The following is a 27,820-nucleotide window of genomic DNA, read 5'->3' on the forward strand; positions in this document are numbered from 1 at the left end:
AACATCAGCCTGTTTTTTGTTTGCTTGGTTTTTTTTGTTTGTTTCTGATTGTCGCCTGTTCAAACGAGATTTCGTTAAAAGGTAGTGCTTTCCTTAAAAACGCCTGCAAATGGTGCTGGGCGGAGAGGGAGGAAAATGAAGAGACGGGTTGATCGCTGAGGGAGGGCTCCGGGACTCCCCTCGCCTCGCTTATACACGATCGGGTCTGAATCCGCAATCTGTGGGGTGGGGAAAGAGGAGGGAGAAAAGGTCTGTACACAGGACTTTAGAATCGGGATAGTCACGAGAGGAAGTTTGAACCCGAGTCCAGACATTTTTTTATTTCGTGAAGTTTGGGGGGGATGGTTTTAAATCTCTCAGTGATCCGAGTGAAAAATAATCGTTTGAAATAGAGGGAATGTTGCTCACCAGAACAGAGGAGAAGAAAAGTTGTAAGAGGAGTTGTGCCGTTAATAGTTTACATGAGAAAGAGAAAGTGTCTTTGCAGGGATACTCCTACCAAAGGCTCTTATTTAAAGGAGAACCGGTGAGCGTTGCTGGATGAGGTAACCCCTGCAGCTGTAAATCCCTTCCCTCTAGGAAAGCGCTATCAGCAGGGAATATTGCTGCTGTGACCATCGAAAGCAGTTGTGGAGATCCTGAAAGAGCCATTTTCTGTGAGGGAAGAAGCGGTTTTAAACGTTCTTGTGTTTTCATCAGTTTTTTTTTTCCTTTCTTTTTACACATAAGAACTTAGAAGTAGGAGGTGTTAAAATACGCCTTTAACAGTAATATTGTCTTGAGCAAATGCTGGAAAAGTAGAAAACCGTTGTCGGCCTCTCCCCACCTCTCTCCCGCCCCGTCGAGACTGGCGGCGCCGGGAATCGAGAACAGCTAGAAAAATTTTAACAGCTGCATGTCTTGACTAAGTTGTCCCCAGTCTCACGGGGTGATTCAGGTTGCTCTCTCTTCTCTCCCCTCCTGCCCCCTAAGGTGCGTTTCTCATCCCCTATTTGATGATGTTGGCTCTAGCTGGGATCCCCATTTTCTTCCTGGAAGTCTCCCTGGGGCAGTTTGCTAGTCAGGGCCCCGTGTCGGTCTGGAAAGCCATCCCGGCCTTGCAAGGTGAGCGGAGCAGGAGCCGGCCCGGCGTTGGGGAGCATGACCTGCACTCCCTCCCTCGCATGGCTTCAGCCGCATGCCACGGCCGCTCCGCGGGGGCCGTGCACCCGAGCGCGCAACTCGCGCGGTCTTTGCGGGGAAGCCCCTCCGGGCGGGGGTATCCCCGTAGCTGTGCCGGTTCTGGGGGTAACCCCGTCCCTGTACCGGTTGCTGGGGTACCCCCTGCCTGTGCCGGTTGCGAGTGTACAGCCTGCCTGAGCGGGTCGCGGGAGTACCCCCATCCCTGTGCGGGTTGCGAGGGTACCCCCATCCCTGTGCTGGTGGCGGGGGTATCCCGTCCCTGTGCGGGTTGCGGGGGTACCCCCATCCCTGTGCGGGTTACAGGGTACCCCCATAGCTGTGCCGGTTGTGTGGGTACCCCCATCTCTCTTGTGGTTGCGGGGGTACCCCCGTGCCTGTCTGTGCCGGAGGCAGCCGATGCTTTGCAATCGCCGGGCCCCACCGCGCCCCCGCCCCCGAGATTAATAGCGCTGTTCTCCTCTGTCCCTCTCTGTTCCCAGGCTGCGGCATCGCCATGCTGATCATCTCGGTTCTAATAGCCATATATTACAATATTATCCTGTGCTACACACTTTTCTACCTTTTTGCGTCCTTTGTACCTGTGCTGCCCTGGGCCTCCTGTAACAACCCGTGGAACACCCCAGACTGTAAAGATAAAAACAAACTTTTGCTAGGTAAGCTGGGACATGATTTTTTTGGTTTGTATTTTTTTTTTTTTATGTGTGGCCGTGGTTTTCCAGAGCTTTCCTCAGCTCAGCTGCGCCCCTGGGAGATGCCAGAGGAGACTGCGGTTGGCCGCGGCCAGGCGAGGCTCCCAGCACGGAGGAACCGTCCCTTGTTGAGCCACTCTGAAGTGATCTGTATCACATGGCCACCTCCCTCTCCTTTCATTTAAATTTTTTTCTCATCAAGGATAAATGAGATTTGTCAATTAAAATGCCATCCCCCTCCCCGCCTCCAATTTCTTTCTTTCTTCCTTTTTTTTTTTCTTTTCCCTGAAGGAAAGCAATGTAGGGGTGAAAGCACTGAACAAAATACCATAGCTGGCAGCCTCGTGTGTCTGTTAAGACCAAATTATTTGTCTTTAGAGAAGCTTCTGTTTAACGGAAAAACCCCAAACTCATTTTTGCAAACAGCCAAAACCACACAATGACATGAGAAGGGGAAAAGTAAACCCAGCAAACGAAAGTTGAAGTAATTATGCATGATCTAATGCTTTCTTGTGATTTTGCAAACAAGCAAAACAAACAAAATCTATGCACCTTAATTTTCTGTGTTTTTCCCTCCTTGTTTCTTCCTAGATTCCTGCATTATTGGTGACCATCCAAAAATACAAATCAAGAACTCTACCTTCTGTATGAGTGCCTATCCAAACTTAACCATGGTTAACTTCACCAGGGAAGGAAACAAAACATTTGTCAGTGGAAGTGAAGAATATTTCAAGTAAGATCTTTCTTTGTTTAGAGATATTATATTAATCTTTCTTTAAAATTCACTGGAACAGGCAACAAAAAACTCTGTGGAAAACTAGAAATACAATAGTTAAGGACAGCTAATAATACTAATTTGTTATGCTTAGAAATGCTGAGAGCTAAATTCAGATGCTGGATTCCTTGTGTTCTGTTCCTCTGGTGTTCAGCACAGCTGGGATGCTGGCCCATGCCAGGCAGTATTATCTACCACTGCAATGCAGATAAAAAAATAATATAGTGAGAATCAATGGAACCTTCTAGAGAAACCACTGAGGACACCGAAGCAAAACAAAATACTCCAGGAGTCTGCACTGAATTACTGCCTCTGGTTGCTCTCATTATTTTTTTCTATTTTCTTCCCTCCCCAGTTTTTAAATTTATTTAATTTTTTTTTATTATTCTTAGGTACTTTGTATTGAAGATTTCAGCAGGGATTGAATATCCTGGTGAGATTAGATGGCCCTTGGCACTATCTCTTTTCCTAGCTTGGGTGATTGTATATGCCTCCCTTGCTAAAGGAATCAAGTCATCAGGAAAAGTAAGAACAATATTTCTGATTGTACTCTCACAAGAAGGCAGGGTGTTGTTTTAAGGAGCTCACACTCATTTAAGGCACTGAATTACTGAAAATATTTTCAGTAAATGACTAAGTATTAATTGAAATGCCTTTTTCCTGTATATGTTTTCCTTCCCAGTGAAAACGTAAAGCAAGACATTTTTGGTTCAACGTTTGTCCCCTAATCTTCAGTAAGTTTAACAGGAGCTTTAACTCAGCAGTGGGATGGCAAAACTGGTGCCTTCCAACCTTCCCAATTCTGTGTGGTGCTCATGAATATTCTGCAATCATCTTACATTTCACTGGAATCTGGGAAATTGTGATGTAAATTTAGGTGCTGAGTAACGTATTTTAAAATCAGAGCTGAACTTCAAAAATGCTGGAGCAAAATGACAAGGTATTTTGTGGGATTATGGTAGTGGAAATGTACACATGAATTTTTTACAGTTTCTGATTCCAAGCCATACCTTTACTTTGAGAAATTGGGAGGTATCTTGGTAATTAAAAATCCAGAGACTCTAAGTACCAGGGGAAAATTGAGATTTTTTCCCCCTACCTTAGTGTGATAGGAAAAAAAATATTCAATGAAAGATGAGAGTTGGATAATAACTTTGATTTGCAAGTGGCAATAGATATTTCTTTCAGTGTATCTTAGTAGCCAAGAAAAATATTGACTCGCTGATGTCAGAGAGAAAAAAATACTGACTCCTTGGTGTCAGAGACAGAAATCCTGTATTTATGCAGAGACTGGCTCAGTCACTGCACAAAATTCATCAGGGCAACTTGTTGAAACACCTCTTGAAACAGCAGAGAGAAAGTTGGGAAAACAGCTTCTAAAGTTGCTGCAGCTCAGACCACAGGCTGAGGGAGGGAGTTCTCCCACTCTGCTCTGCCTGGAACCCACTTGGTGTGTCCAGCTTTGGGGCTGCAACATTAGAAGGACATGGACCTGCTGGAGTGAGTCCTGGGGAGGCCACAGAGATGCTCCAGGGCTGGATCTCTCTGCTCTGCAGCCAGGCTGGGAGAGCTCACCTGGAGAAGGGAAGGATGCAGAGACACCTGAGAGCCCCTGCCACAGCCTAAAGGAGCTCCAGGAGAGCTGGAGAGGGATTGGGGACAAGGAGTGGCAGGACAAAGGATAATGGCTTCAAACTGGAAAGAATGGGTTTAGATTATCTGTGTGTGTGGCTCAGCTTCGCTGAACGAAGATTTGGGAAGGGCTGTCCCCACGTGGGTGTGCCCTTCCAGCCTGCGCAGTGGATTTTAGGTGAGGCTCAGCGTGCGCAGAACTGGCCCCACCGTTTCAGTCCTGAGCTTGGACAGTGCCAGTGAAATCCTCAGGACTAGAACCTACAGCACCCGGCATTTCCCAGGAGGTCTCCCATCCAAGTACTAATCCGGGGCTGACCCTGCTGAGCTTCCGAGATCTGAAGGGATTGGATATCTGGGAGGCATTTAACTGCCTTGTTTAGATTAGATACGAGGAAGAAACTCTCCCCTGTGAGGGTGGGCAGGCCCTGGCACAGGTTGCCCAGAGAAGCTGTAGCTGCCCCATCTCTGCGAGTGTCCAAGGCCAGGCTGGACAGGGCTTGGAGCAACCTGGGCTGGTGGAAGGTGTCCCTGCCCATGGCAGGGGGTTGGAACAAGATGATCTTTAAGGTCCTTCCCAATCCAAAGCATTCCATGTTATGATTACACAATATGTCATGATACGATTCTGGTTTGTTTAAGCCTCAGAGGTTAATGTGAAAAATATTTGAAATGCTTTTGGTGTCAAGTGTGGAGCTTAACTGGCCATAATCTAGTCAATTTATTTGACCACAGAGACAGCTCTGTACTAGATAATTATTAAGACATTAAACACACAACCACTGTTGTGTATTTAGACATCATGGTGATTAGTTCTATCCGGATCATTTCACTGACTTTCCTTTTTCACACTTGGCCCATAAATAGCACCATGGTGATATGCAATTACTAAGAGGTACAAAAAGAATAAAAAATATTTAGGCTTTTTTTTTCTTTTTTAGTTAAATACAGAAAGCATATAGAAATATATAGGGAAAACCCCACAGAAATTTAAGTGTTATTGAATGGCATTGCTCATTCAATTTCCATTGAAATGTGATAGTTTACTCTGGGCAGTGATCAAAAGTGGTATTTTCCTTTAGCTGTGAATTCCTATTGCTCTCTCCAGACGGAGAGAGGAACCCCCTTCCTGCTCTGTCTAGAATTGCAACTCTTCCCTTTGTTGCTATTGATATTACTCCTGTTTCCAGTGGCAAGAAGTCCTGTAAACTTTCAGATTTCCTCAGAAATAACCCTACTGTTTTCATAGTTACCCCCTGACTGTTGTCTCTGAGCCTGAGTAATTGCTTTCTTCAGGCAACAGTGTAGCACTTACATTTTCCTCTCCTCTCTCCTTACCCAAATAAGCCCTTCCAATAACCTTTCCTTTGGTCTGTCCAGGTGGTGTATTTCACAGCTACATTCCCCTATGTAGTTCTCATCATCCTTCTCATAAGAGGAGTAACTCTGCCTGGAGCTGGAGATGGAATCTGGTACTTCATCACACCGAAGTGGGAGAAGCTGATTGATGCTATGGTGGGTTTCCTGTGGCACCTCCACCTGCTGGGGTGAATAAGAGATACAGATCTGGTGCCTGTTGTGAGCATGTTCGGTGTGCAGAGGCAGCACTGTCATCTGGGGAAACTTGTTCTTCATCTTATGTGGGTGAACTATTGTTTAGGGTCACTGGCAGATAAAACATCAGTAGCTGGTACAGATTTTCCCTCTTGATTTGTATTTTTTCTGCATGTATTTGAACTGAGATGTATCAAGCAATATGGTTTTTGTGTCTTTCATTACAGCAGAGTTTATGTGGTCCTTTCCAATGGGCCCAGCATGAACTGAGCTCGTCATCAAATGGGCACGATTCATTTCATGGCAGGATTTCACTTGGAAATATTCCATTGGCATCCATTGCTCCAAAGTTCACTTAAAGTACTTCAGTGTCGATCCCCTCACAGTAACAGTTCATAGTGTAACTGAACTTCCTGACACCCTAACACTCTTTCCTGAAGCTGATGCTGTTTCCTCTCCTGTTTGTCTTGCTCAGGTTTGGAAGGATGCTGCCACTCAGATTTTCTTCTCCTTATCTGCAGCATGGGGAGGTCTAATTACTCTCTCTTCTTACAACAAATTCCATAATAATTGCTACAGGTGTGTAAGAGTGAAATACATTGTTTTTATTAAACAAGCTTGTACAAAACCAGTAATCTTCCAATTTGCAGAAATTTGGTTTGTAAGAGCCTCCTCTCTTGTGTCTTTTTTCTCTTCAGTCCTTTTTTCTTGTGTCTCTTTTTTCCTCTGGTGTCTTTTTTTCCTCATGTGTCTTTTTTTCCCTCTTGTGTCTTTTTTTCCATCTTGTGTCTTTTTTCGTCTTGTGGTTTTCCCCTTGTGTCTTTTTTCCCCTTTTGTCTTGTTTTTCCCCTTATGTCTTTTCCCCCCTTGTGACTTTTTCCACCTTGTGTCCTTTGTCCCCTTGTGTCTTTTTTCCCTCTTGTGTCTTTTTCCCTCTTGTGTCTTTTTCCCTCTTGTGTCTTTTTTCCTCTTGTGTCTTTTTCCCCCTTTTTTCCTCTTGTGTCTTTTTTCTCTTGTGTCTTTTTTTCCCCTTTTTTCCTCTTGTGTCTTTTTCCCCCTTATGTCTTTTTTCCTCTGTGTCTTTTTTTCCCTCTCCTGACTTTTTTCTCTCATACCTTTTTTTCTCTCATGTCTTTTTTTTTCCTCACTTTCCCTCTCCCTTTTCATCTTCTCCCCCCTCCCCCCTTTTTTTCCTTTTTAACGTGTGTGTGTGGTGTGTTTTCACATTTAATCTTTTTTAGGTTTGCATGTTGTCCCCTCTCCCCAGCTCCTAATGTGCTAATTCCAAGAGGAGTTGATCAGAGCTGCTCTTGGCTCTCCATTTCCAGACTCAGCAGGATGAGGCTGGAAGGCACTCTGGGCAGTGCCAGCAGCTGAGCAGTGGCACGAGGCACAGCCAGTTGGCAGAACAGACTGAATTTGCTGCTGTGACACACGCAGGAGCTCCACTTGTGCCTTCCATACATATGACTCTGACATCTAAAAGTTATCCCCAATTGCTCCTCGTATGGTTTTACACATACAAAGGTTTTTAATGCTGTGAAATTTAAAATTGCTTTTATCTGAAGTCACAGGAAGTTGTTTTCACAAAGAAAAAAGTCGATGTTCTGGTAGCATAGTACAGTTTTTCACCCCAAAACCTGTGAGATAAATGTCTGCAGATGGAAAAAACAAAAGCTGGTGGCACTGGTAGAGCTTCCCTGGCATTTGCTGTCTTTAAAGCCAGCCTGAAGCAAACCTTGACCAATCTGTGCAGCGATGGAGCTGCTGATTCAGGATAGGCAGCACAGGGACTGTCTCAAGAGGAGCTTTAGAAACTTTCCCATCTCAAGACTTTAAAACACACACTCGTGGGATTTTGGCTGCCTTCCCTTATGACTTCTGAGGTCAGAATACAAAATACTTAACTTTAAAATCGTGACTCACCTTTGTTTTTAAAAGGAATTTTAAAAACATTTTTATTAGCCTCAAAAAATAATTTAATATAAATATTCCCCCCAAAGATGGATGAAAAGTAACAGTGCTGCATACTCAGTAACTTGCACTCAGAAATCCTTTGGCTCATCTTTTTGAAAATGCTGTTTCTGGGATTTGATTTTTCATTGATAAATGGATACAATTAGAATATCAGGGGAAAAAATGGGAGAAGTGCCATGCTTAATTTCAGTATTAAACTGGAAATTTTTTGTGGAGTTTGAAAATAGTTAATGAATATTTTGAAAGGACTACATGGTAATGTAGTATAAAAACCTTACCATTCCAATAACAAATACATGCTTTACTTATGGGAGACTGAAGTAGAAATAATTAGGAAAGCTCAGTTACTTCTCACATTTTTAATTTTACAACACTAGTTGAGTACTGAAATGAAGCATGACTATTTTCTCTTTTAATTTTTATGCTCATTACATTCTAAAACTGCAGATAAAATTATACTTTTCAGTTACATATTAAACATGGTTAAATAATCTCTGATTACAAGACATTTACATAAATTGACTTCGCAGAGAATACCTAAAACATTTCAAACTTCTCTAGGTTTTGGGAGAGGGTTAACACATGATGACCCCAAACAGAACATTGTCATTTTTTTTTCTGGAGACCTGAAGAATTCACCAGATAATTCCTGTTAAGAGGTGCTCTGTTGAAAGTTCTAGAAGTTTGCCAGCTCAGTGAGGTTCTTGACAGCTTTTCAGATTGTATTTCATTCTGTTCCTGACAAGCAAATAGAAGTGGGAATAAGCAATTCTAGCCAACATAAAACCCCCAGACATTTAAAGTGAATGACCTGTTTGTGCCTAAGTTGTAGTAGTTTATGGGGAAGTACTCTGGATACATATATTGTTAAAAAAAATAATTCCTATCAAGAATGTAATAACTATGGATGGGGTTCACAGGGGCTGGGTTCCTGTCAGCTCATGTGTCAACATGTCCAGCATAGCAAGACATTCAGGTACGGATTTCTTAAGAGTCCCTTAATAACAACAGAGGAAAAATGTACCGAGGAATCCTCTAGAGATGAGAAGGTGTTTGAGTGAGTTCTGCAAAGTACAGGAAGCTCAATCCTGGAGTTTTATGTATAAAGACAAGAAGGATATAGGACAAAAACTGTCTTACCTGGACAGCAGTGGTTAGTGCACATGTGATACAGTGAGCAGATATCCTCATGAGCAAAGAGTTGAAAAATGTGTTACAATTCATGTGTCAAGACTTCTGTGCTCTCTGATCAGCATCAAAAGCACCTGATAAATGCAAAAGTGTGCCTTCACCAGCATTCCCTCGAGATGTGTGTGCTCATGAGAGACTCCTGAAATACATCCAAACCCTCCCTTGCATGTATCCCACCCACATGTTCTAACCTCCGGTTTTTCCTTTCCAGGGACACACTGATAGTCACATGTACCAACAGTGCCACAAGTATATTTGCAGGCTTTGTCATCTTCTCAGTTATTGGCTTCATGGCAAATGAACTCAAAGTGAATATTGAAGCTGTGGCAGACCAAGGTAGGGTACATTGGCATTTTGTTACTTAGGCAGGCACCTGGTGGCACCTTCAGCTCTGTTATTGATGATGGCATTGACACTGGAGGTGGGAATTCTGGCCCCAAACTGGTGTGGATTAGTAAACCACATGTAGGTGTTTTCATACAGGGGAAGGGAAGTCCAGAGCTTACTTGAAGCCTCTTATCACTTGTTTGGTAAGAAAAGGAAGGGAGTTGAGACTGATTTTAAATCTTTGTGTAAATGACTGAGAGAGGGTAGGGTGGGATGTCCCCTCACATGGTCTAAGGGATTTTTGGCCTTTTCATCTGTCTCTACTGCTGTTTGTCAAATTCTCTTCAAGATAAAAGTTATTTCTGGTCGTGGGAATTTTGAATGAGAGAGAGGTGGGCTTTGTAGTGTGGAAGGTGGGAGAAATATGGTGTGAGAAGTGGTCTGAGCCTCTGAACTGTGGGGAGAAAGGAAATGCCTCCACAGGGAAGAAAAACATTTCTGAAGGACTAGTTAGAAGATCTTCATTAGCGAAGTGAGATGGTTATAAGCAGGGATCTGAAAGGTCTTAATTGGCAGAGCTGAACACCACTGTGCCAACTAAACCATAGTTTTGAGTGCCAGTCATTTCCTGAACACCTTCCGGGGTGGTGGTGCCTCCACCACCTCCCTGGTCAACCCCTTCCAATGCTTACACACCCTTTCAGTAAAAAAATTCTTCCTGATGCCTAGCCTGAGCCTCCCCTGGCACAGTTTGAGGCTGTGTCCTCTTGTCCTGTTGCTTCTGCAAGGAGAGGTCGACCCCCATCTGGCTCAACCTGCTCTCAGAGAGCTGTGAAGAGCCACAAGGCCTCCTGTGAGCTCCTTCTCCAGGATCAGCAATCCCAGCTCCACCAGTCACTCCTCACAGGATGGACTCTACCTTGGTGTGAAGCAGCAGGAGACAGGAAGGGAGGAGTTTGGAGGCTGAGATTCAGAGAAGTTGTAATCCTATTAGATTTTGACACTCATTCTAGAGAGATGATACAGAGGGATGTAGGGTCAGGGAGAATCTCCTGTATGGTCAGCTGGCAATCTGCTTCTTGACACTGAGTAGCAGGGGGTACTGAACTTGCAGGCTGATGTAATGTCAATTCAGTGCATCTCCTCTCTTTGCCTTGCCAGTCACTGAGGGGCAACAGGACAGTACCACTGTTGTCCCCATTTTCTGGATGGATTTACACTGACATTTGAAAAACTCCATGTGAGGCCAGGTGTGTTTAGGAGTAATATTTACATTAATATTTTTACTTTAGGTTATACCTCCCTTCTGGACCAAACAAGCAAACAAAAACCAACCAGCCTCAAAACCTAACCCAGAGTGTACTGACTGAAACTTCTTGTAAGGAGTTGGAGTCAGAGAAGCTGCACTTGAGTGGAGCTGCAGTGGGAGCTCCAAAGAGGTGGACAGAGAGAGGGAGAGACAGGACTGGTGGTGGAGGAAACACTTGGTTCAGCTGGTGCATCTCCCTGGAGATGGTGCAATAGTTATCACAGGAGATAAAATTCCCTTTTCTGCTGAGTGCAGGCTGGTGGTGTCTGAATGAGAACCCTGGCCAGGCTGGAGCTCTCTGTTCCCAGCTGCCCCAGCAGTTGCTCCGAGGGGTGTGGAAATTGCTGCCACTAGACAAGCTCATTGGCAGTCCAGGAGTGTGTTTGTAAGAGCTCTTTTAGGCCACTTGGAATTATTTCACTAGGGTGAGGCTGTGCTGCTTTACACGAGAGGGGGAAAGAAAATTTAGTGAAGTAGTAGAAGACGACTTTGCAGTAGGAAAAGAGTGAAGATTAGGGATCATTGTGGACTGGGGTAGTGGCTTGAATTGCCATAATTATTTATAATCAAGCAGAATCAAGAAGTGAGGAAAAGAACCGGCTCTTGTCCTTGTCTACCACTTTTGTTTTTTTTTAATTCAAAAGTTGTATTTCTTTCTTCAGAGAAGGAAAAAAAAAGCCAAAATGATGATGAAATACAATCTCCCTTCAAGTTTTCTAAACCTGCAATGAAAATGTTAATGGAAACAGGAAGGGTTTTTTCTTTCTATTTTTTCCTTCTAAAATATTAATCTGAAAAATAGAGTATGTTTTTTCATTTAGAATCTTCAGGAAAAGCTCATCTATCTGATGAACAAATAAAACACCTGTCATGGAGGGAAAGAGAACCATCTCTTGTTGTTCTATCCTCTGATTAAGAACATAGTGCAGTTGAAAATATGTTAGTTATTTAAAAAGAAATTCAAGGTAATTTGACTTTTTTAATTTAATTTTTCTTGGCTTTAGTAGACTTCTGGGAAGAGCTCTTACTCCCCTAAGCCTTCAAAGATGGAAAGGGTGGGAGCCAGCCTCCCTGGGTGCCACCAGGCATGGGTCACCCAGGAGAGTTCCGAGGGGCCAGCATGGAGAGATGTGCAGGTTCATATTCTATAACTTAACTTTTCCCAAAAGGGTGATTAATGAGAGCTCATTACACCGAGACTTAATTAAACTTCTCCATGCAGGAAACTGGTTTAAACAGAGCCCTTATCTCTAACAGTCAAGACAAAATCTTTAATCAAGAGATGAAAGAAGTGTTGGTAAATACACAGCAGTTCTACCTGCACCTTCCTATTTCAAAAAAGTAATTTTTTCTGCAGCACATTTTAAAGGTAGCAGCAGTGAGTCAGGTACAGTGTTGGCTTTGGTTTTTTTACTGTGTTCTTAACTCTTGTATTTGCCTTTTGTTCAGAAGGAACCTCAAACACTCCATGTGTTGCCTGAGGAGATGAATTGACACGATGTTTTTCTCAGTGGTGAGACAGCAGCAGTTCCTTCTCGAACAGAAGCCTCGTGTGGAGCTGGTGTGATAATTAGAGTAGAAACACCCAGGACAGAGGAGTGGGGAGCCCATTCTCCTGGCATGAGGCAGCAGTTCGACTTGGCTCTCATTTGTATCTTGCCTGGCAGGAATGATTTTATCTGGGATGAGTAGAGAAGAAGTGCCTCCTCGTGTAATGTTGCCACTGCATCCCCACAGCCTTTGCTCCCAGGCAAATCTAAGCACACTTGTAAAAATACTTCTTCTTTACAGGCAATAGAAATTAGAAGTCCAATACATCAAACAAAAAATAAAAAAGAACAGAAAATTCCTGGTTAAGGCTTTAGAAGATCCAATCTCCTTATTTTTATGCTCTGAATTATTTCAGGTTTTCTTGTGGATGTTTTTAGATTCACAGTAGTTATTTTCTTGTGTCTCCTGTCATGTCTGGGAATTTTTTCTGTTCTCTCCTTCTCATTTGACTGTGTGCTGATGAGTTAGAGTGTTTGCTTTCCTATTCATCCTGGCAGCACTGAGGTGTGGGTGTTTGCCGTGCTGACCTAGGGCTGGGTTGCTAATTGGCAGGGACAGTGGCAGGAGTTTGATCACAGAGCAGGACAGAAACATGGCTGAAGGATGCAAATTTTGCTTATTTTTTGTGTCTGTATATTGCTATACTGGTTGAACATATATTCTGTTTGGATAGTAGGAACAAATGAGTGATTTGAATGTTACAGTGAAAATGGAAATCAATCAGGTGAGGCTGAATTCTGTAAGGCTTAAATCTTGCTGTAAGAGATACTGAATCTGATAACCTTTACTGTTCTCATTTCTAGGTCCTGGAATTGCTTTTGTGGTGTACCCAGAAGCCTTAACTAGGCTTCCCCTCTCTCCCTTCTGGGCCATAATATTCTTTTTGATGCTTCTAACTCTTGGATTAGACACTATGGTAAGATGCTTTTGTGTCCCATTCTTTTTCTTTTGCTTTTCCTATTTATTTGTTTGGAGGAGCATGAGATGGACCACTATTCTCCATGTGGGCAGCGAACCAGTTTCCAAAAAGAGGAATGAAGTAAGGCCATTAATGCTGAAATAATTTGGGCAGAACTTTGGTGTTGACATCCGAGCATTTAACCCCTAGAACTCAAAATACTCCCTTATATTATTTTAAATCCAGTTGGACCACTTAAGGCACACTGTGTGCACTGAAATGAAGCCTTTGATTTTGTCTTCCAGTTTGCCACTATCGAGACTATCGTGACCTCTGTGTCAGATGAGTTCCCCAAGTACCTACGTACACACAAGGCCCTGTTCACTCTTGGGTGCTGCGTGTCCTTTTTCATCATGGGATTTCCTATGATCACTCAGGTAACAGCACTGTCTTTGAGCATCACTCTCTGTCCCCTGTCCCCCTCTGGTGGCCGTTTTGCTCCTGCACAAGTTGCAAAAGATTTAGCAGAATTCAGCTGCATGTGACACAGGGTGTCTGCAAGCCTTTATTTTATTTTATTTTTTTTAATGGATGCTCTGACTGAGATACCCTTAAAAGACTTTGCTGTTCAAATCTTTCCGGGAATCAGGATTTTAAAATCCTTCCTAGCCAAACATCTCCAAAGTAGTGGTGCAAACTAGGTATTCAACCCCACTGCCAGAGGGCAGGTTTAGATCAGATTTTGGGAAGGAATCCTTCCCTGTGAGGGTGGGCAGGCCCTGGCACAGGTTGGGCAGAGAAGCTGTGGCTGCCCCATCCCTGGACGTGTCCAAGGCCAGGTTGGACAGGGCTTGGAGCAGCCTGGGCTGGTGGGAGGTGTCCCTGCCCATGGCAGGGGGGTTGGAACTGGATGATCTTTAAGGTCCCTTCCAACCTAACCCATTCTGTGAATTAAGGAGACCCCCACCCTGTAAGCCACAATAACATGTACACCTGTCCTGGGTGCCTTTCCTCCAGGATCAGGCATACCCTGATAGACTTGGCAAACTGCAGAGTTAACAATGGAATTCCCATCTACCATGGATAACCTTCAGTGTCTTTTCCCCATGAATACCTCCACCATCATGAGCTCTCAGCAACTGCAAGATGAGAGACACAAAATCTTACTATTTTTATTTCCCCTTCCTCCCCTTCCCTCGTGCCCCACCAGCCCAACTTGACTGTTCTAAAGCCTAGGATGGATTCAGTCATTCCTTCACTGGAATTATGCTGCTTAACCTCTGGCCTGGAGACAGGACATTATATCCCTTCCAAACAGATGGAAGAGACTCATTATTATGGTAGCTCTGGTTTCAGTGGTGCTTTTCTGACATAGTATTGTGGGCTTAGAGACACGACAGCTGACAGATCTGATCGTAGGTCAGTCTTTAATCTTAAAGGACTCAGTTCAAAGTCTCTCCAAGCTCTTAGCTACCAGAACCAGGGGTTCTGTTCACTTTTTTTTCTTGTTGGTTTGATATTCCCTCAGCCAGAAGGAAGGAACTGCAGTGCAGCACGAGCCTGTGTCCGGCTGAGGTTTGGATGCTTCCCTGGGTTCTGCTCCTCTGCATTCTGCCTAACTCAGTGCCACAAGTAATGGCTATTTTTTGTCTTTTATTTTTTTTTTATCTCTTAGGGTGGAATGTATATGTTACAGCTTGTGGACACTTATGCAGCTTCTTACTCTCTTGTCATTATTGCCATCTTTGAGCTTGTTGGAGTTTCCTATATCTACGGTAAGAAAAAATACTGTTCTTGGACTGCCTATATCAAAGCAACATTTTAGCACATGATAAAGGGAAGTTCTTAAGGAAAGAAGTAAAGTTTGTTTATTTTTTAAAATAAAAACCCTCTAAATTCTCTTGTTTTGGACAGCAGAATGACAGGGCCTCATGACTATAGAACATCTTTAAATGCATGTATTCAAAAGACTTCCATACAGCCTCAAGTTTTCTTCCACCAATAGCTTAAAGCCAAAGCTTAGACATGAGTATAAGAACAGACCAAGCATTTAGTGACACTTTTTTTCCCATTTACACATCCAGCTTTCTTTGTTATCTGCCCGTAACACAGACTCAAGACTGTGTAGCTATTCAGAGTGTTTAACCATCCCCAGTGGGAATACCAGTGATATTGATTATTGATCTGTGCTGACTGTGAGGAAGATGCTCAGTCAGTATAAAGCAGTGCAATCACCACGATGCTTCTGTAGCTGCAACAATTGACACCAGCTGGTGATGTGCTCTCAGGAGACAGATTCATGGAAATGTGAAGGTCTCCCTACATACCAGATGATCAGTTTGTGTCTGGAGTGTGGTGGTGCCACTTAAGACTTGTCTTCAAAAGCAAAGGGACAAAAAGCAAAAATCAAAATCAAAAAAGCAAAAAGCAAAAGCAAAAATCTCAGTGTGAGAAATGGCAAAGTGAAGGCTGTTTCTGCTGTTGCTGAGGGCAGGAATGAGGGATAAAATTTATATCAACCAGGTATAAAACCCCCAGAAGTTCTGCTGAAGATGTATATAAAGCAACTTGAGAGCCCATTGAGAGATGGGCTGATTCCAATGGGATGAGGTTCAATAGGGCCAAGTGCCGAGTCCTGACCTTTGGCCACAACAACCCCCTGCAGCGCTCCAGGCTGGGCACAGAGTGGCTGGAGAGCAGCCAGGCAGAAAGGGACCTGGGGGGACTGAGTGACAGGAAGCTCAACAGGAGCCAACAGTGTGCCCAGGTGGCCAAGAAGGCCAAGGGGATCCTGGCCTGAATCAAACATTGCGTGGCCAGCAGGACCAGGGCAGTGACCCTTCCCCTGGACTCTGCGTTGGTGAGGCCACACCTTGAGTGTTGTGTTCAATTCTGGGCCCCTCAGTTCAGGAAAGATCTTGAGGTGCTGGAGGGAGTCCAGAGAAGAGCAACAAGGCTGGAGAAGGGACTGGAGCACAAGTCCTATGGGGAGAGGCTGAGGGAGCTGGGGGTGTTTAGTCTGGAGAAGAGGAGGCTGAGAGGTGACCTCAGCACTGTCTGGAACTACCTGAAGGGAAGTTCTGGCCAGGTGGGGGTTGGTCTCTTCTCCCAGGCACTCAGCAATAGGACAAGGGGACATGGGCTCAAGCTCTGCCAGGGGAAATTTAAGTTGGAGATCAGAAAAAAATTCTTTGCAGAGAGAGTGCTCAGGCATTGGAATGGGCTGCCCAGAGAGGGGGTGGATTCACCATCCCTGGAGGTTTTTAAACTGAGATTGGCCGTGGCACTGAGTGCCATGATCTGGTAAAGGGACTGGAGTTGGACCAAGGGTTGGACTTGATGATCTTGGAGGTCTTTTCCAACCCAATTGATTCTATGATTCTATGAACACGACCTGAGGTTCTGGTCCTGTGCCCTGAACACTTAGATCTACCTGTGTTATGGAGGCCACTCTGTAATGTAAGAAAAAAAGCTTTAAAAAGTAGTACGTAATTCAATGAATGCAGAATTTGTTGCCCTTGCTGGAGATGTAAATGTTACAGACAGGACAGGGAATCAGCCTTTCCTTGTTTTCTCTGTTTTCATGGAAATAAAGCAATCTAATTTGTCTTCACGGACACCCAATCCAATGAGAAGCCCTGAAATGGTTGGAAGCCGAGTCAGATACGACCTAGTGAGGAAATGTTACAGAATATGATGGAAAAACTCAAAATATCAAAAGAAAAGATGATTTTGACCAATCATGTTTTAGTTAATCAAAATTCTTGGAGTTTTTTAATGCCCCTGGAATGTAATTAATTTGATTAGAGTTGGTTTAGAAGTGGAATGAAACCCAACTTCTCTAAAATCAATAGAATTCTGTAAGAGATGGTAAGTTGGGATGTTCAAAAAGAGTATAAGCGTTTGGTGGGGATTTTTTTGCCTTTCTTCCCCTCTTCAGTTTGCTGAAATGATGCCTGAACAATGCCACACCAGATGTTTTCACTCTTCCTGGCCATCAACATCAACAGCATCACCTGGTCTGTGCCAAAGATTGCCCCTTTGAAGCCACTGCCATCAGTGTGCAAGATAAAAACTCTGTGCTTAAAATACTTTCAGTAGTCTAAAACCTACCAAATTCTGTTCCATTTCTTTGTTCTGTATGTTTTTAAATAAGGATGAAAGTGGGCAGGGGGCAGGTCCTGGCTCCGTTCCTCCTCTGAATGCTGTGTGGCAGAAGCAAAGCTGCCTTCTGCAGTCACATTTTATCAGCCTTGGAAGCTTCAAACTGCTCTGCCTCCTGTCTGCTTTGCCCTGCAAATTCAGTACCCCTTAAAATTTCAAAGTTCATGAAGAACATAAAGTAATGCAGAAGTAGTTATGACACTGCAAAGGAAGGACTTTAATAGAGAAGATTTTTCTTAGTTAGATATTGCTTTATTGTAATCAGATGTGAAAAAGATCTGCCATGTTACAAATCATTCTTTCCCTGCTTTCAGTACCAACTGATTGCTCATCAACAGATGTTGGTAAAGCCTTTGCTACAAATTATTTCAAAGATTTCTCCCTGGAATTACCCTTTTGCTAGACTAAGGAGCTTCCAATCTTTTCAATGAAAAAGGAAAGATTTGCTTTACAATCATTACCTGCTTGACTAATGTACCAGAGCTCCTTCCACTGTGTTAGAGCTGCTTTTTAAGGCCTGTTCACAGGAGTACACCTTGTACTTTCCTGATTTGTGTGTTGTAAATAGGAGTAAAGCTGCTGCTCTGGCTAGATTTCTTCAAGGAGTGCTTAAAATTGGCATAATATATTTTCAAGCTCTGCCAACTGCTGTTTTACACTCCACTGACACCTTTCTCTGTGTACTTGTACTCCTCATGGCAAGCAGCTTGGCACAACAGTGGCAGCCGCTTTTATGATGAAATAAATTTGTCTTTAGTTTTTGTTACATGTTCTGCTTGCTGAGCTTGTTGAGATTTTTAATTTAAAAAGGGACACACTTGGTTATTTCCTTGTAATCACTTATTTTTCAGTAGAGTCAGTGCTCCACAGCCCAATCAACTGCAGTTTTTCATTTCCCGTGCTGGTAGAGATGTTTATTCTCCAGTTGTTTAGATTATGCTGCGTGGTTGGTAAAGAGCAGCTTAGAGCTGGGGATATTAATTTAATCACCAGCATAATTCCCACTGTTGCATTTTGTAATGTGAGGCTAAAGTCAACAATCTTTGTGTTTTAGTGAAAAACTGTCAAACCAAGAAAATGTATGACTGCAATTTTGATGTCCTTCTAGATCTGTTTTTTGACAGTCTGTTCTTGGGAAGGTTTGTTCTCACAGTAAATGGTACCTGCTTGCAGTGTGATGGTAGAAACCATTAGTAACTGGGGACATGTTACCTGTAGCAGAATAGTGAAGGAGTTGTCTGTCCTTTTTAAACGGATTTTATATCTGCAGCACTTGTGAACACATCATTCTGCTTTAGAGAGGGGAAAATCTGATATGGAATATCATGTATTGTTTATTCCCTGATCTGGGAGGCGGACCAGATTTACTAGGATTTTTTTTTTAAAGTAATAAATAAATGTTTTGTTAACTAAATCATCCTTTGCATTTTTCTGTGGAACTCTCACTGGAAGGAGATAAATACTGTAATCCTTCTACCTCTTTGCATGCATTTGACTCCTGAACTGCTAATGTTTAAAAGTGCCTTAAACTGAATATCTACTGATGATTAAACTGTGAAAATCTACTGATGTTCCAAGAAGGAACTGATTTTTTTAATTGGAGTTTCCAGCAAATCCTTGCAGATTTACATGAAGCCTGCACAGATTTGGAGGCAGAAGCCCCTGGTAACTCTCCAGTGAGGTGCCCCTCCTTTGCAGCAGCAAGTGTGGCTGAGGTGGAGAGTTTAACTGAGGTTTAAACTTTGTGCACAGACCCCCTGGGCTGCTCTTGCAGCGAGTTAAACCCAGTTTTGTGCTCAGCACAGCACATGGGTGGCTGCTGTGGGAGCAGCTCCCTCCCAGCTCACTGCTGGGGGTGCACAGGTAAATAAAACTCAGGGGCAAATCACTCAGGGGCAGCAAAAATACCCTCTCAGGTCCATCACACAGTGGCCTTGGAGGTTACATTTGGTCCAGACATACAAACTTCAGTTACAAAATAGAGGAGGACACCATGACTCAGACTGGTGCTGAAGTACAGTGATTCCAGGGGTCATAAAAATGAAAAATATTTTACAGAGAAGAGGCTTCTTGAAGAAGAATACTTGTTGTAGTCAGTAGAAAAGAGAGAAAGAGGGAGAGAAATTACAGTTGCAGAAAAAAAATGACATCTGGGTCACCTTGGCTTAGTTATTAACGTTTACATCCACCCCAGGTTGTACTTTTTCCCTCTTCCCTAAAATCACTTCTTGCAATATCATCTTACTGTTTGATTTCTGGATTTTTCTTCTCTTTCTTTTATCATACCACGGTTCTTTAGCTTTTCTCTGCCATGCTGTCTGTCTCAGCTGCCTGGCTGTGCTCACCCCCTGAGCTGCCCCCAAGGCTGCCCAAACCCCATCCAGCCCCGTTGCTCCTTCAAGCTGCATCAGAAGACACTGAAAAATGAACCATTGCTGTTTTTTAACTTCTTAGTTCTTGGAACAGTCAGGTGGATAGACTTATTTCTCCTTGATATCAACAGAAGGGCTTCCAAATTAGGTGGATCAAGCCTGAGGATTATCCCTTCTTTATACCCAGAGGCTGCAGTGTCTGACTCTAAGGGTAATAAGAACATAAAGTAGTTTGTTCATTTTGTTCCAAGCATTTCTTCCCTTACTCAATGCCTTTTACTGTCCCCACATCATGCAAGTCAGACAAAATGCTGCAGAACAGTAAAATTTAGATAATATTGGCCCAAATTGTAAATGTTTGTGCAACAGATGAGCTCAGACTTGGACCCCAGACCTCTGCCTTCTTACTGTAACTAGAAAAGCTGGTATGAATTTGAGCTTTGCTTTTATTACTTCTGGATTAATTATGAACAGCTGAGTTACTAATAGCTAGTGGGGAATAGCAGCTCTTGGCCAGCACAGCTTTCCCAGCCACGTGGCATGGCCAGGAAGGAGCTGCAGAGGTGGCTGAAACACCATTGTCCAATCTTACACATTTAATTAACTCAGGTAACTTATAGATGCAATCCATACAATAATCTGAAGACTAACACATCAGTTAATCCGTTTGTTCAAACAACATGGGACATAATTTAAAATATTCACAGGTGCTCTCTGATTACACTGGTGTATGGGTTGGAAAAGATCAGTTTCAGTGCTAAGGGATACAGTTGTAATCCAGTTATGTAGCAGGTGCAGAGCTCAGATATTGCCTGTGCTGGGTCAGGTGCACAGATATTAAAAGTGCTCATCTTCACGGGGAAATAAAACAAAGGTACAAATAATCATACAAAGAATTGCAGCTACCCAGTACGTACTATTAATGCTTTAACCCAAACCATACCAAATACCAGATCTCTATGGAAAAGCTCCATTTTGGTTTAATCTTTTAGAAGTAAATATTTTATTGGAATTGCTCCCATCACATCAGTCCCATTTTTCACTGCACAGTTATATCCTCTGTGGAGGTTTTCAACCAAGAAGTCGGGGTTGGTTTTTGTAATTAGACACCAGGGAGGGCACCAGATCTCTGTTGCCAATTGCAGCTGGTTCCTTTCACACCTAATTGCTTTTACATTTGCTGTTTGCAGGATTGCAAAGATTTTGTGAAGATATAGAAATGATGATTGGATTCCAGCCAAGTAAATTCTGGAGAGTCTGCTGGGCATTTGTGACCCCGACTATTTTAACAGTAAGGAAAAAAAAAAAGTAGTGTCTTCTCCACAGAGTTTGTTGTTGTTTGTGCTTCATTCCTGATGTGTCTAGGTGGTAGTAATTAGATGCAGATACTTAAACACAAGTTCTTACATGTGTATGTAGTAGAAACAGTGTGTAACTAATGGTGTTTTGGGAGGAGAGGGATGGTCTTTCCCTGTCTGTGTGAAGGGGTCCTGGGACACACCATGGCATGGCAGCACTATGGATTATTGTGTATATATGTGTGTGTGTGTGATATGTGTGTGTAAATATGTGTTGTGTGATATATATAGATATGTAATATGTGCATATATATATATATATATATGGCAGGTTGGGCCAGGGAAAAAACACATCAGTGAGTCATAAACTAAGCTAAGAGGGATGGTTTGGAAAGGCAGAGGTGGGAATTTGAGTGATGGAGTTTTAGCTGCAAAGGTGGAGATGTTTTTGCCAAGATGGAAATAGTTGTGTTCTCGATAAGGAATATAAATATCTTCAGTTTTTGTAAGGAAAAAGAGAGAACAAATGAAAAAAAGGAATAAAGGGGCAGAAAAGGGGGGAAAAGGTGGGCAAATGGGGAAGAAAAAGGGAGAAAAGAGAGGGGAAAGGGGGAGAAAGAAGGTGGAAAAAGGGGAGAAAGGGGAAAAAAGGGGAGGAAGAGAGGAAGGGAATGAAGAAAGATGAGAAAAAGAGGAAGAAAAAAGGGGTGATAATTATGAAAAAGGGAAAAGAGGAAGAAGAGGGGAAAGCAGAAAGAAAAAAGGGGGAAATGAGGAAAAAGGGATAAAAGGGGGAAAGGAATAAAAAGGGGGAATGAGGAAAAAAGGAAAAAAGGGGAAAAGAGAAAGAAAAAAATGGGGGAAATGAGGAAAAAGGGGGAAGGGAAAAAGAGGAATAAAAAGGAAGGAAATTAGTTAAAAGGAGAAAAAAGGGAAAGAGGAAGAAAAAGGGGGTAAGGGGAAAAGTGGAATTAAAAAGGGAGAAATGAGGGAAAAGCAAAGAAGGGGAAAGAGGAAGAAGAAAGGGGGGAAATTAGGGAAATTGGGGGAAAGGGAGAAAGAAGGGGGAAATGGAAAAAAAAAGGGGGAGGAGGGAGGGGGAAGAAAAAGAAAAAGGAAAGCGAAAGGAAAAATGGTGTGTCGTTCCCAAGCCCTGCTGGAACCCGCAGGTGGCGCTGCGGGAACGGCTCTGGCACCCTGGGCCACGAAAAGGGCAGCTCCTAAACTGTGTTACTCTCCTTTTTCCTTAGTTTTCATTCCCGCCTCAACACCTGTCCCTTCTAATATCCTTGTTACCGACTTCACATTTCGGTCTCTGTTTAATCCACGAGGATGTCACATTGTCAATGTCGCCATTGCCAGGCTTGTTTTTTCCAAGTCCAGGAGTCCAACTCTAGTAGCTGTACCTACATTTCTAACACTGTTTCCTTTACTTGTTAACCTAAGAGCAGACGCAGTCTTTATAAGCACACCTTTGTTGTTGTTATTGTTGTTTTTGGCACAAAAAGGGAATAATTATTCCAGACATTTCCAAAGCTCTCAGCTCGGTAAATCAGCAGGCAACAACAGAACGTTTTCTGTTTTCACCGTTTCCTGGCTGAGAGCACGTGCCTCCACCTGAAGGCCTCAGCCTGGAGCACAGGTGCAGCAAGACACCAGTATCTGGGGAGGGTTTAAAACTCGGCATTTCACTGCAGTGCTAAATGGTTCCTACAAGTCAAACAACTGCAGAAGGGTTTGGGCTGGAAAGGACCTTAAAGGCCACCTAGTCTGAAACCCCCTGCCATGGGCAGGGACACCTCCCACCAGAACAGGCTCCTCCAAGCCCTATCCAAGCTGGCCTTGGACTCTACCAGGGATGGGGCAGCCACAGCTGCTCTGGGTGAGTATTTACTGGCGTTTAGGTGGAAGATAAGAAAAGTTTCTGAAATTTCTGAAGACACACCTTTTGAAACAGTAGGATGTCAGTTGCTGGGTGAACAGGTAAGGCAATGACTCTCTGGTCCTTTGCAATCTCTTCTTCCAGAGAAGTTACAATTCCCTTTATGTGCTGGGAAGTTCCTGTGTCTGCTATTCTTTAGTGCATCATAAACATTGGTATATCTTTTTGTTTCTGGGAGGAGGAGAAAGGCTCTGGATAAAGTTAGTAGCTTTTTTCAGTGTTGTTAATCCAGGAATAAGGACTTTTTTCCCCCAAAAGCTGAGGAAGGTTTAGTTTTCGCAGACAGGAATACAGTGTGAAGGGACCAGTGAGTTTTGGTGAGCTCAGCAAAACCCTGAGTTGTGAGGAAATGAAATTTTCTACAGTGAAAGTAATTTCTCCAATGGGTATAAAGGAGGCAATCTACTTTTATCAAACAGATTTTCTTTACCAGTTGTCTTCTCTGAACTACATTATTGTTGCACATGAAAACCAGGTAGATCTATCTTAACTAACTGCTGGGAGCTGTTGTTTGATTATGACAATACACAGCTATCATTTGCAAATCACTTTTCAAAAGTTTGAAGACATAGTCCAGTTTAATCTGTAGGATTAGTATGACAGCAGTGTGGGTATTTTTCTCTTGAGGATTGTGTTAAAAATGAACACGTGCACATTATGTTTTGTAGCTCTTTTTTTGTTCCAATGATTTGTTTCAAGATGCTGCCTTAGACCCTGTTTCACACTTCTGAAAGGAATTGTAAGGCTTTTCTGCAAATTGCTCAGCTCCTTTACTGATCAGACTTGTGCTTGTGGCTACTTCCAGTAATCACAACCAGGGAATAGGGAATTATGTTGTTTCTTAAGAAAAACAAATTGAAGCTGACCGTGTTTGTTTTCCAAGCTTGCATGTTCTGTTGTTGTTCCCTCCAAATGCAAAATTTAGTGAGTTTACAGTGAGAAATAAATTGACACTGATCAGTCATAATTCAATTTTTATGCAATGGGAACAGACAAAGCAAAACCAAGCAATAAATTCTTTGCTATTATTGCCTCTGTAAAGCTAATATTTGATACATTTGAATAGCCTAATATTAGACTTTCATTAGACTCCATATCTCTGGAAATAAAACTGATCATTTTTATATGTGCCTTCACCTAGTTATACTTCTCTAAATCTTCTGTGTGCAATTATTGCAAGCACAGGCATTTCCCAAAAGTTCCTGAATTATGCACAAATGTAAGCAAATGTACTGCTGTTCATACAGTAAGTGAAATGGGGTAACTTAGCATAATCACATTAGGTAAAACTGCAATAGATTATGTAATAAAGCATGGTACTCTGGGGAGAAGATTCTCATTTCAATTCTTCTGCCACAAATACAGTGATTTTTGTGGGATTTTGCAAGATTTCCTCGAAACTCATTAGATTCAGGCTCTGACTTATTACAGCCCGTGGAAGTGCCCTGCCTTATGTGTGTGTGCCTTTACCTGTATCCCATATATTGCAGCATTGTGTGGATACCCACCACGTGTTGCACAGCAGGCCCGTTCTGCTTATTGAAACATCTTTGTGTTCCTTTCTTGTTTCCAGTTCATCCTTTGCTTCAGCTTTTACCAGTGGGAGCCCATGACGTACGGAGCCTACCACTACCCGGCCTGGTCCATGGTGCTGGGCTGGCTGATGCTGGCCTGCTCTGTCATCTGGATCCCCGTCATGTTCGTCATCAAGATGCACCTCGCCCCGGGCAAATTCATTGAGGTAACTCCTCTGGCTGTTTGCTGTTCAAAATATGTTCACAGGATAAAGTAAACAATAAATAATGCAGAGGAAAGGACTTCACCCAACAAGCCTGTGAGGTTTATGGTGATAACATTTATTACACACAGCACACGATTTATAAGGGTTACAGCAAGATCCTATTGGCTAAATTGAACGTCACATCATCAGGCCACAACATTTAATTGGTTAAAATCCATATCTCACAAGTCCAATGTTTATATGAACTCATCCTAACTGTTTTCAGTTACACCTCCATTGTCCTGTGAGAAACCTGAGGAGTTCTCAGGAGAAACCTCTGGGGAGTTGCTGAGAACTCCCAGGGAGGGATTTCTCCTCCGGCGGTCCACAGCAGCTGCGGCCTTGTTTGTTCTTAGCTGCTTTCAGTCTCACAGGGTCTTATATAGATCTGAATTGCTCACCTTTGATTTTTCTGTACCTACAACAGGAGACTCTTTTATTTTACATGCATTTGTTTGCTACTGAATGTCTAATAGTGCTAAGATTACTTTCTGGTAGGCTCATTGTTGTGTTGCAAAGAGATGCTCCGTTGATTTGAAGTGTAGACTTTCTACTCCTCATTCCTCAAAAAAATGCTACTGAATTGTGGAGTGATTTGTTTTTTGAGATCTAGTAGGAGTTAGAAATTTCCTAAGTCCTGTTATGGCTTTACTGGGAGAAAGTTGTTCCAGTTTTGGTGGCCTTTTTGCAAAGCAAAAGGAAGCACCAACTGCTGGTGTGTATTGCGCTGCAAGGAGCCTGGCAAGCAGCACCAGGAGATGTCAGGCAGGAGTTGCCTGTTTCCAAAGTGTGGGATGGTTGGGTTCTGGTGTCATCTGGGAATCTTCAAGAGATTGTACCACTTGCTGAAGTTCAGGAATAAGATGCATGAAAAGACCTGCTCTACATCTCAAGCCACTCATCATAAAACGTAGCTGGCAATCTTTGCTTTCACCCTCCTTCATTTCCTTGTTTTTCTTGAATAGGCTGATCCCTTCTGGCACCTGGGCTTAAAATAATTCTAGTTGGCACTTTATTTCTATTCCGCTTGTGTTTATTTTGCAAATCAGAATCCTGATAATTCCCCTCACTGCTCCAGAGATGTGGTGGCCACCTTCTGCTTCCCATCCCTGTGCCCTGTCCCTGCCTGCCACCCCCACCATTCCCTGTCCCCTTCCTGCTGGCTTCTTGCAGGGCGTGGTATAGCCATGTCTTCCTCATGTCAGCATTTCATGCCCTCATTGCCCTCACCATGCCTTTTGAGGAAGCTCAGTGCTGTTATTTTAGGTGTTGGAGGCTTTCTCAGTCCTGCCCTCTCCACACTGCCTGCTGCTCGTGCCACTCCCTCCTCGGGAGCAGGAACAGACACTTTCCCCTCTCCGTGGCCGCTTTTGCAGTTCAGCTTTAGTGCAAAACCCACCGGGGCCGTTTTATGCTGCAAAATGAAAAGGAGAGAAAATGTAGTAACGCAACACAATCCTTTTGGTCTCTCAATATGTCACACTGCACATGCCTAAGGGAAAAAAGGCCAAGCAACTCTCCTTCCCACAGAGCAAAGAAATTCCAAAGGAGAGGGATTTTCATAGCACTGGGACACCTCAGGCAGAGTCCAGGCACATGGTGGACAGTAGGCAATGAGGCCACTTGGGTAAAGGGCCATCAGCACATTGGAGTGCTGGGTCAGGAGGCAACTGCTCCCTCTGCAAATGAGCCAATGTGGAATTAGATTTACTTGTTCACTGTCTCATCAGCTTCTCTCACTGAGACAAATTGTCCTGCTTTAAAACTTCGAACACACACACACACACACATGCATAGAACTGGCATATAAATTGCCACAAAAATACGGTGCTTTCCTGACTGTCCCTCCAATTGTGCACCAAAAGATACACCCAAAGAGCTGGAGCTATTTTGAAGAGGCTTTTGCTGAAGCTATTTCAGTTGCAACCTGGTGTTTCCTCAATATTGAGTCTGTTGCATAAAATTATTATGGTTGATTTGGGAGGTAAGAGTTGCAAACTGCTAATTAAGCAGAGATTAAAATAACTGATAGAGAGGCCTGATCCTCTTTATTAGGTAATAAACATATAATTGTTCCCTCTTAAGTCATCAGAAATATGCTTTCTTCCCTTTTATTTCTGAATGCACCGATCAAATTGTATATTCAATAAAGAAATCAGCAGAAAGATTAGAAAATTTTTGTTGTTTGCCACATTAACATTCTCTTCTTTCTTTTTTCCTGCAGATAGAAATAAAATATTTTGTCAGCTCAAAATTAAAATTTTTGTTCATTCATAGTGATGTATTACCTTTTGGTCATTTGCATAATTTGGGGAAATATGTTAAACAGAAATCCAGTTATTTTAATGCAGTTACCCAGTGCTTAGAACATTGGGCTAAGTAATTGTGCACATGTCCTTCAGTAGAGAGAGCCTTGCAATCTCTAGCAGTGGTTCTGAGCTCCCCTCATCTGCTGTGGGGGATAATTAAAATCTGGGCACTTTATCCTCTATTAATCTTGGAAACTTTGTGCAAAACAAACGCTGAGCAGTGGAGCATTGCAGGGCCATCATCAATAATCTTAAATGAGCCTATCCTCATTTCTTCTGCATTGTAATTCTGCTCCAGAAGGTCCACTGAGCCTCTCTTTTCTCTCCCCTCCCTGGCAGCGACTGAAGTTGGTGTGCTCTCCACAGCCTGACTGGGGGCCCTTCCTGGCAAAGCACCGCGGGGAACGCTACAGGAACATGATTGACCCGCTGGGAACCTCCTCCCTGGGCCTTAAACTGCCAGTGAAGGACATGGAGCTGGGCACCCAGTGCTAATAATTGTTACTGAAGGGTGGCAATGACATTGTCAGCCTTTTCTGATACCTTTTTTTTTTTTCAATTTTGTTTCCCCACTGTTTCTTATTTTTTTTTCCACAGTGCCTGAAAGTGGTTGCTTAGGAAAAGTAGGACTTACTGTTGCATGCCATAGGGAAGACCTAGCTAGACCACTTCCAGGTGTGGGTGATGCCCAGGTCATGTTCTGTACTCAGTGAAACAGCACAAGCACAGTGTGCAACAGGTGACATTCCAGGTGATGTAGAAATAAACAAAATGGAACTGAAAAATCTTGAAAAGAAATGAGGCACAGGTTTGACCCATTTCCCACAAGCATCCTCGTAACAGGTGGCTCTGAGGGGACTGGGATTTTGC

The 27,820-nt window shown here is 43.1% G+C and overlaps 1 protein-coding gene across 1 annotated transcript; it reads left to right on the top strand.

Moving 5' to 3' along the window:
* The first annotated feature begins 980 nt into the window (after positions 1-980).
* SLC6A5 (solute carrier family 6 member 5) lies at positions 981-27,445 on the top strand. Its single transcript, XM_071559540.1, has 13 exons — positions 981-1,104; positions 1,662-1,835; positions 2,463-2,604; positions 3,039-3,171; positions 5,659-5,793; positions 6,308-6,411; positions 9,212-9,336; positions 12,991-13,103; positions 13,391-13,522; positions 14,761-14,860; positions 20,812-20,912; positions 24,435-24,602; positions 27,290-27,445. The coding sequence occupies exons 1-13, from the start codon at positions 996-998 to the stop codon at positions 27,443-27,445; spliced, it is 1,692 nt and encodes a 563-aa protein (XP_071415641.1). The 5' UTR covers positions 981-995.
* The last annotated feature ends 375 nt before the right edge of the window (positions 27,446-27,820 follow it).

The sequence above is a fragment of the Pithys albifrons genome, chromosome 6 (assembly GCF_047495875.1).
Source record: "Pithys albifrons albifrons isolate INPA30051 chromosome 6, PitAlb_v1, whole genome shotgun sequence".
NCBI lineage: Eukaryota > Metazoa > Chordata > Aves > Passeriformes > Thamnophilidae > Pithys > Pithys albifrons.

What these genes read in the sequence shown, in the direction of transcription:
- SLC6A5 (XM_071559540.1), top strand. Translation starts at nt 996, where the DNA reads ATGATGTTGGCTCTAGCTGGGATCCCCATTTTCTTCCTGGAAGTCTCC. An exon ending in TAAAAACAAACTTTTGCTAG is followed by an intron (nt 1,836 to 2,462) that starts GTAAGCTGGGAC and finishes GTTTCTTCCTAG; the next exon opens with ATTCCTGCATTATTGGTGAC. An exon ending in TGAAGCTGTGGCAGACCAAG is followed by an intron (nt 9,337 to 12,990) that starts GTAGGGTACATT and finishes TCTCATTTCTAG; the next exon opens with GTCCTGGAATTGCTTTTGTG.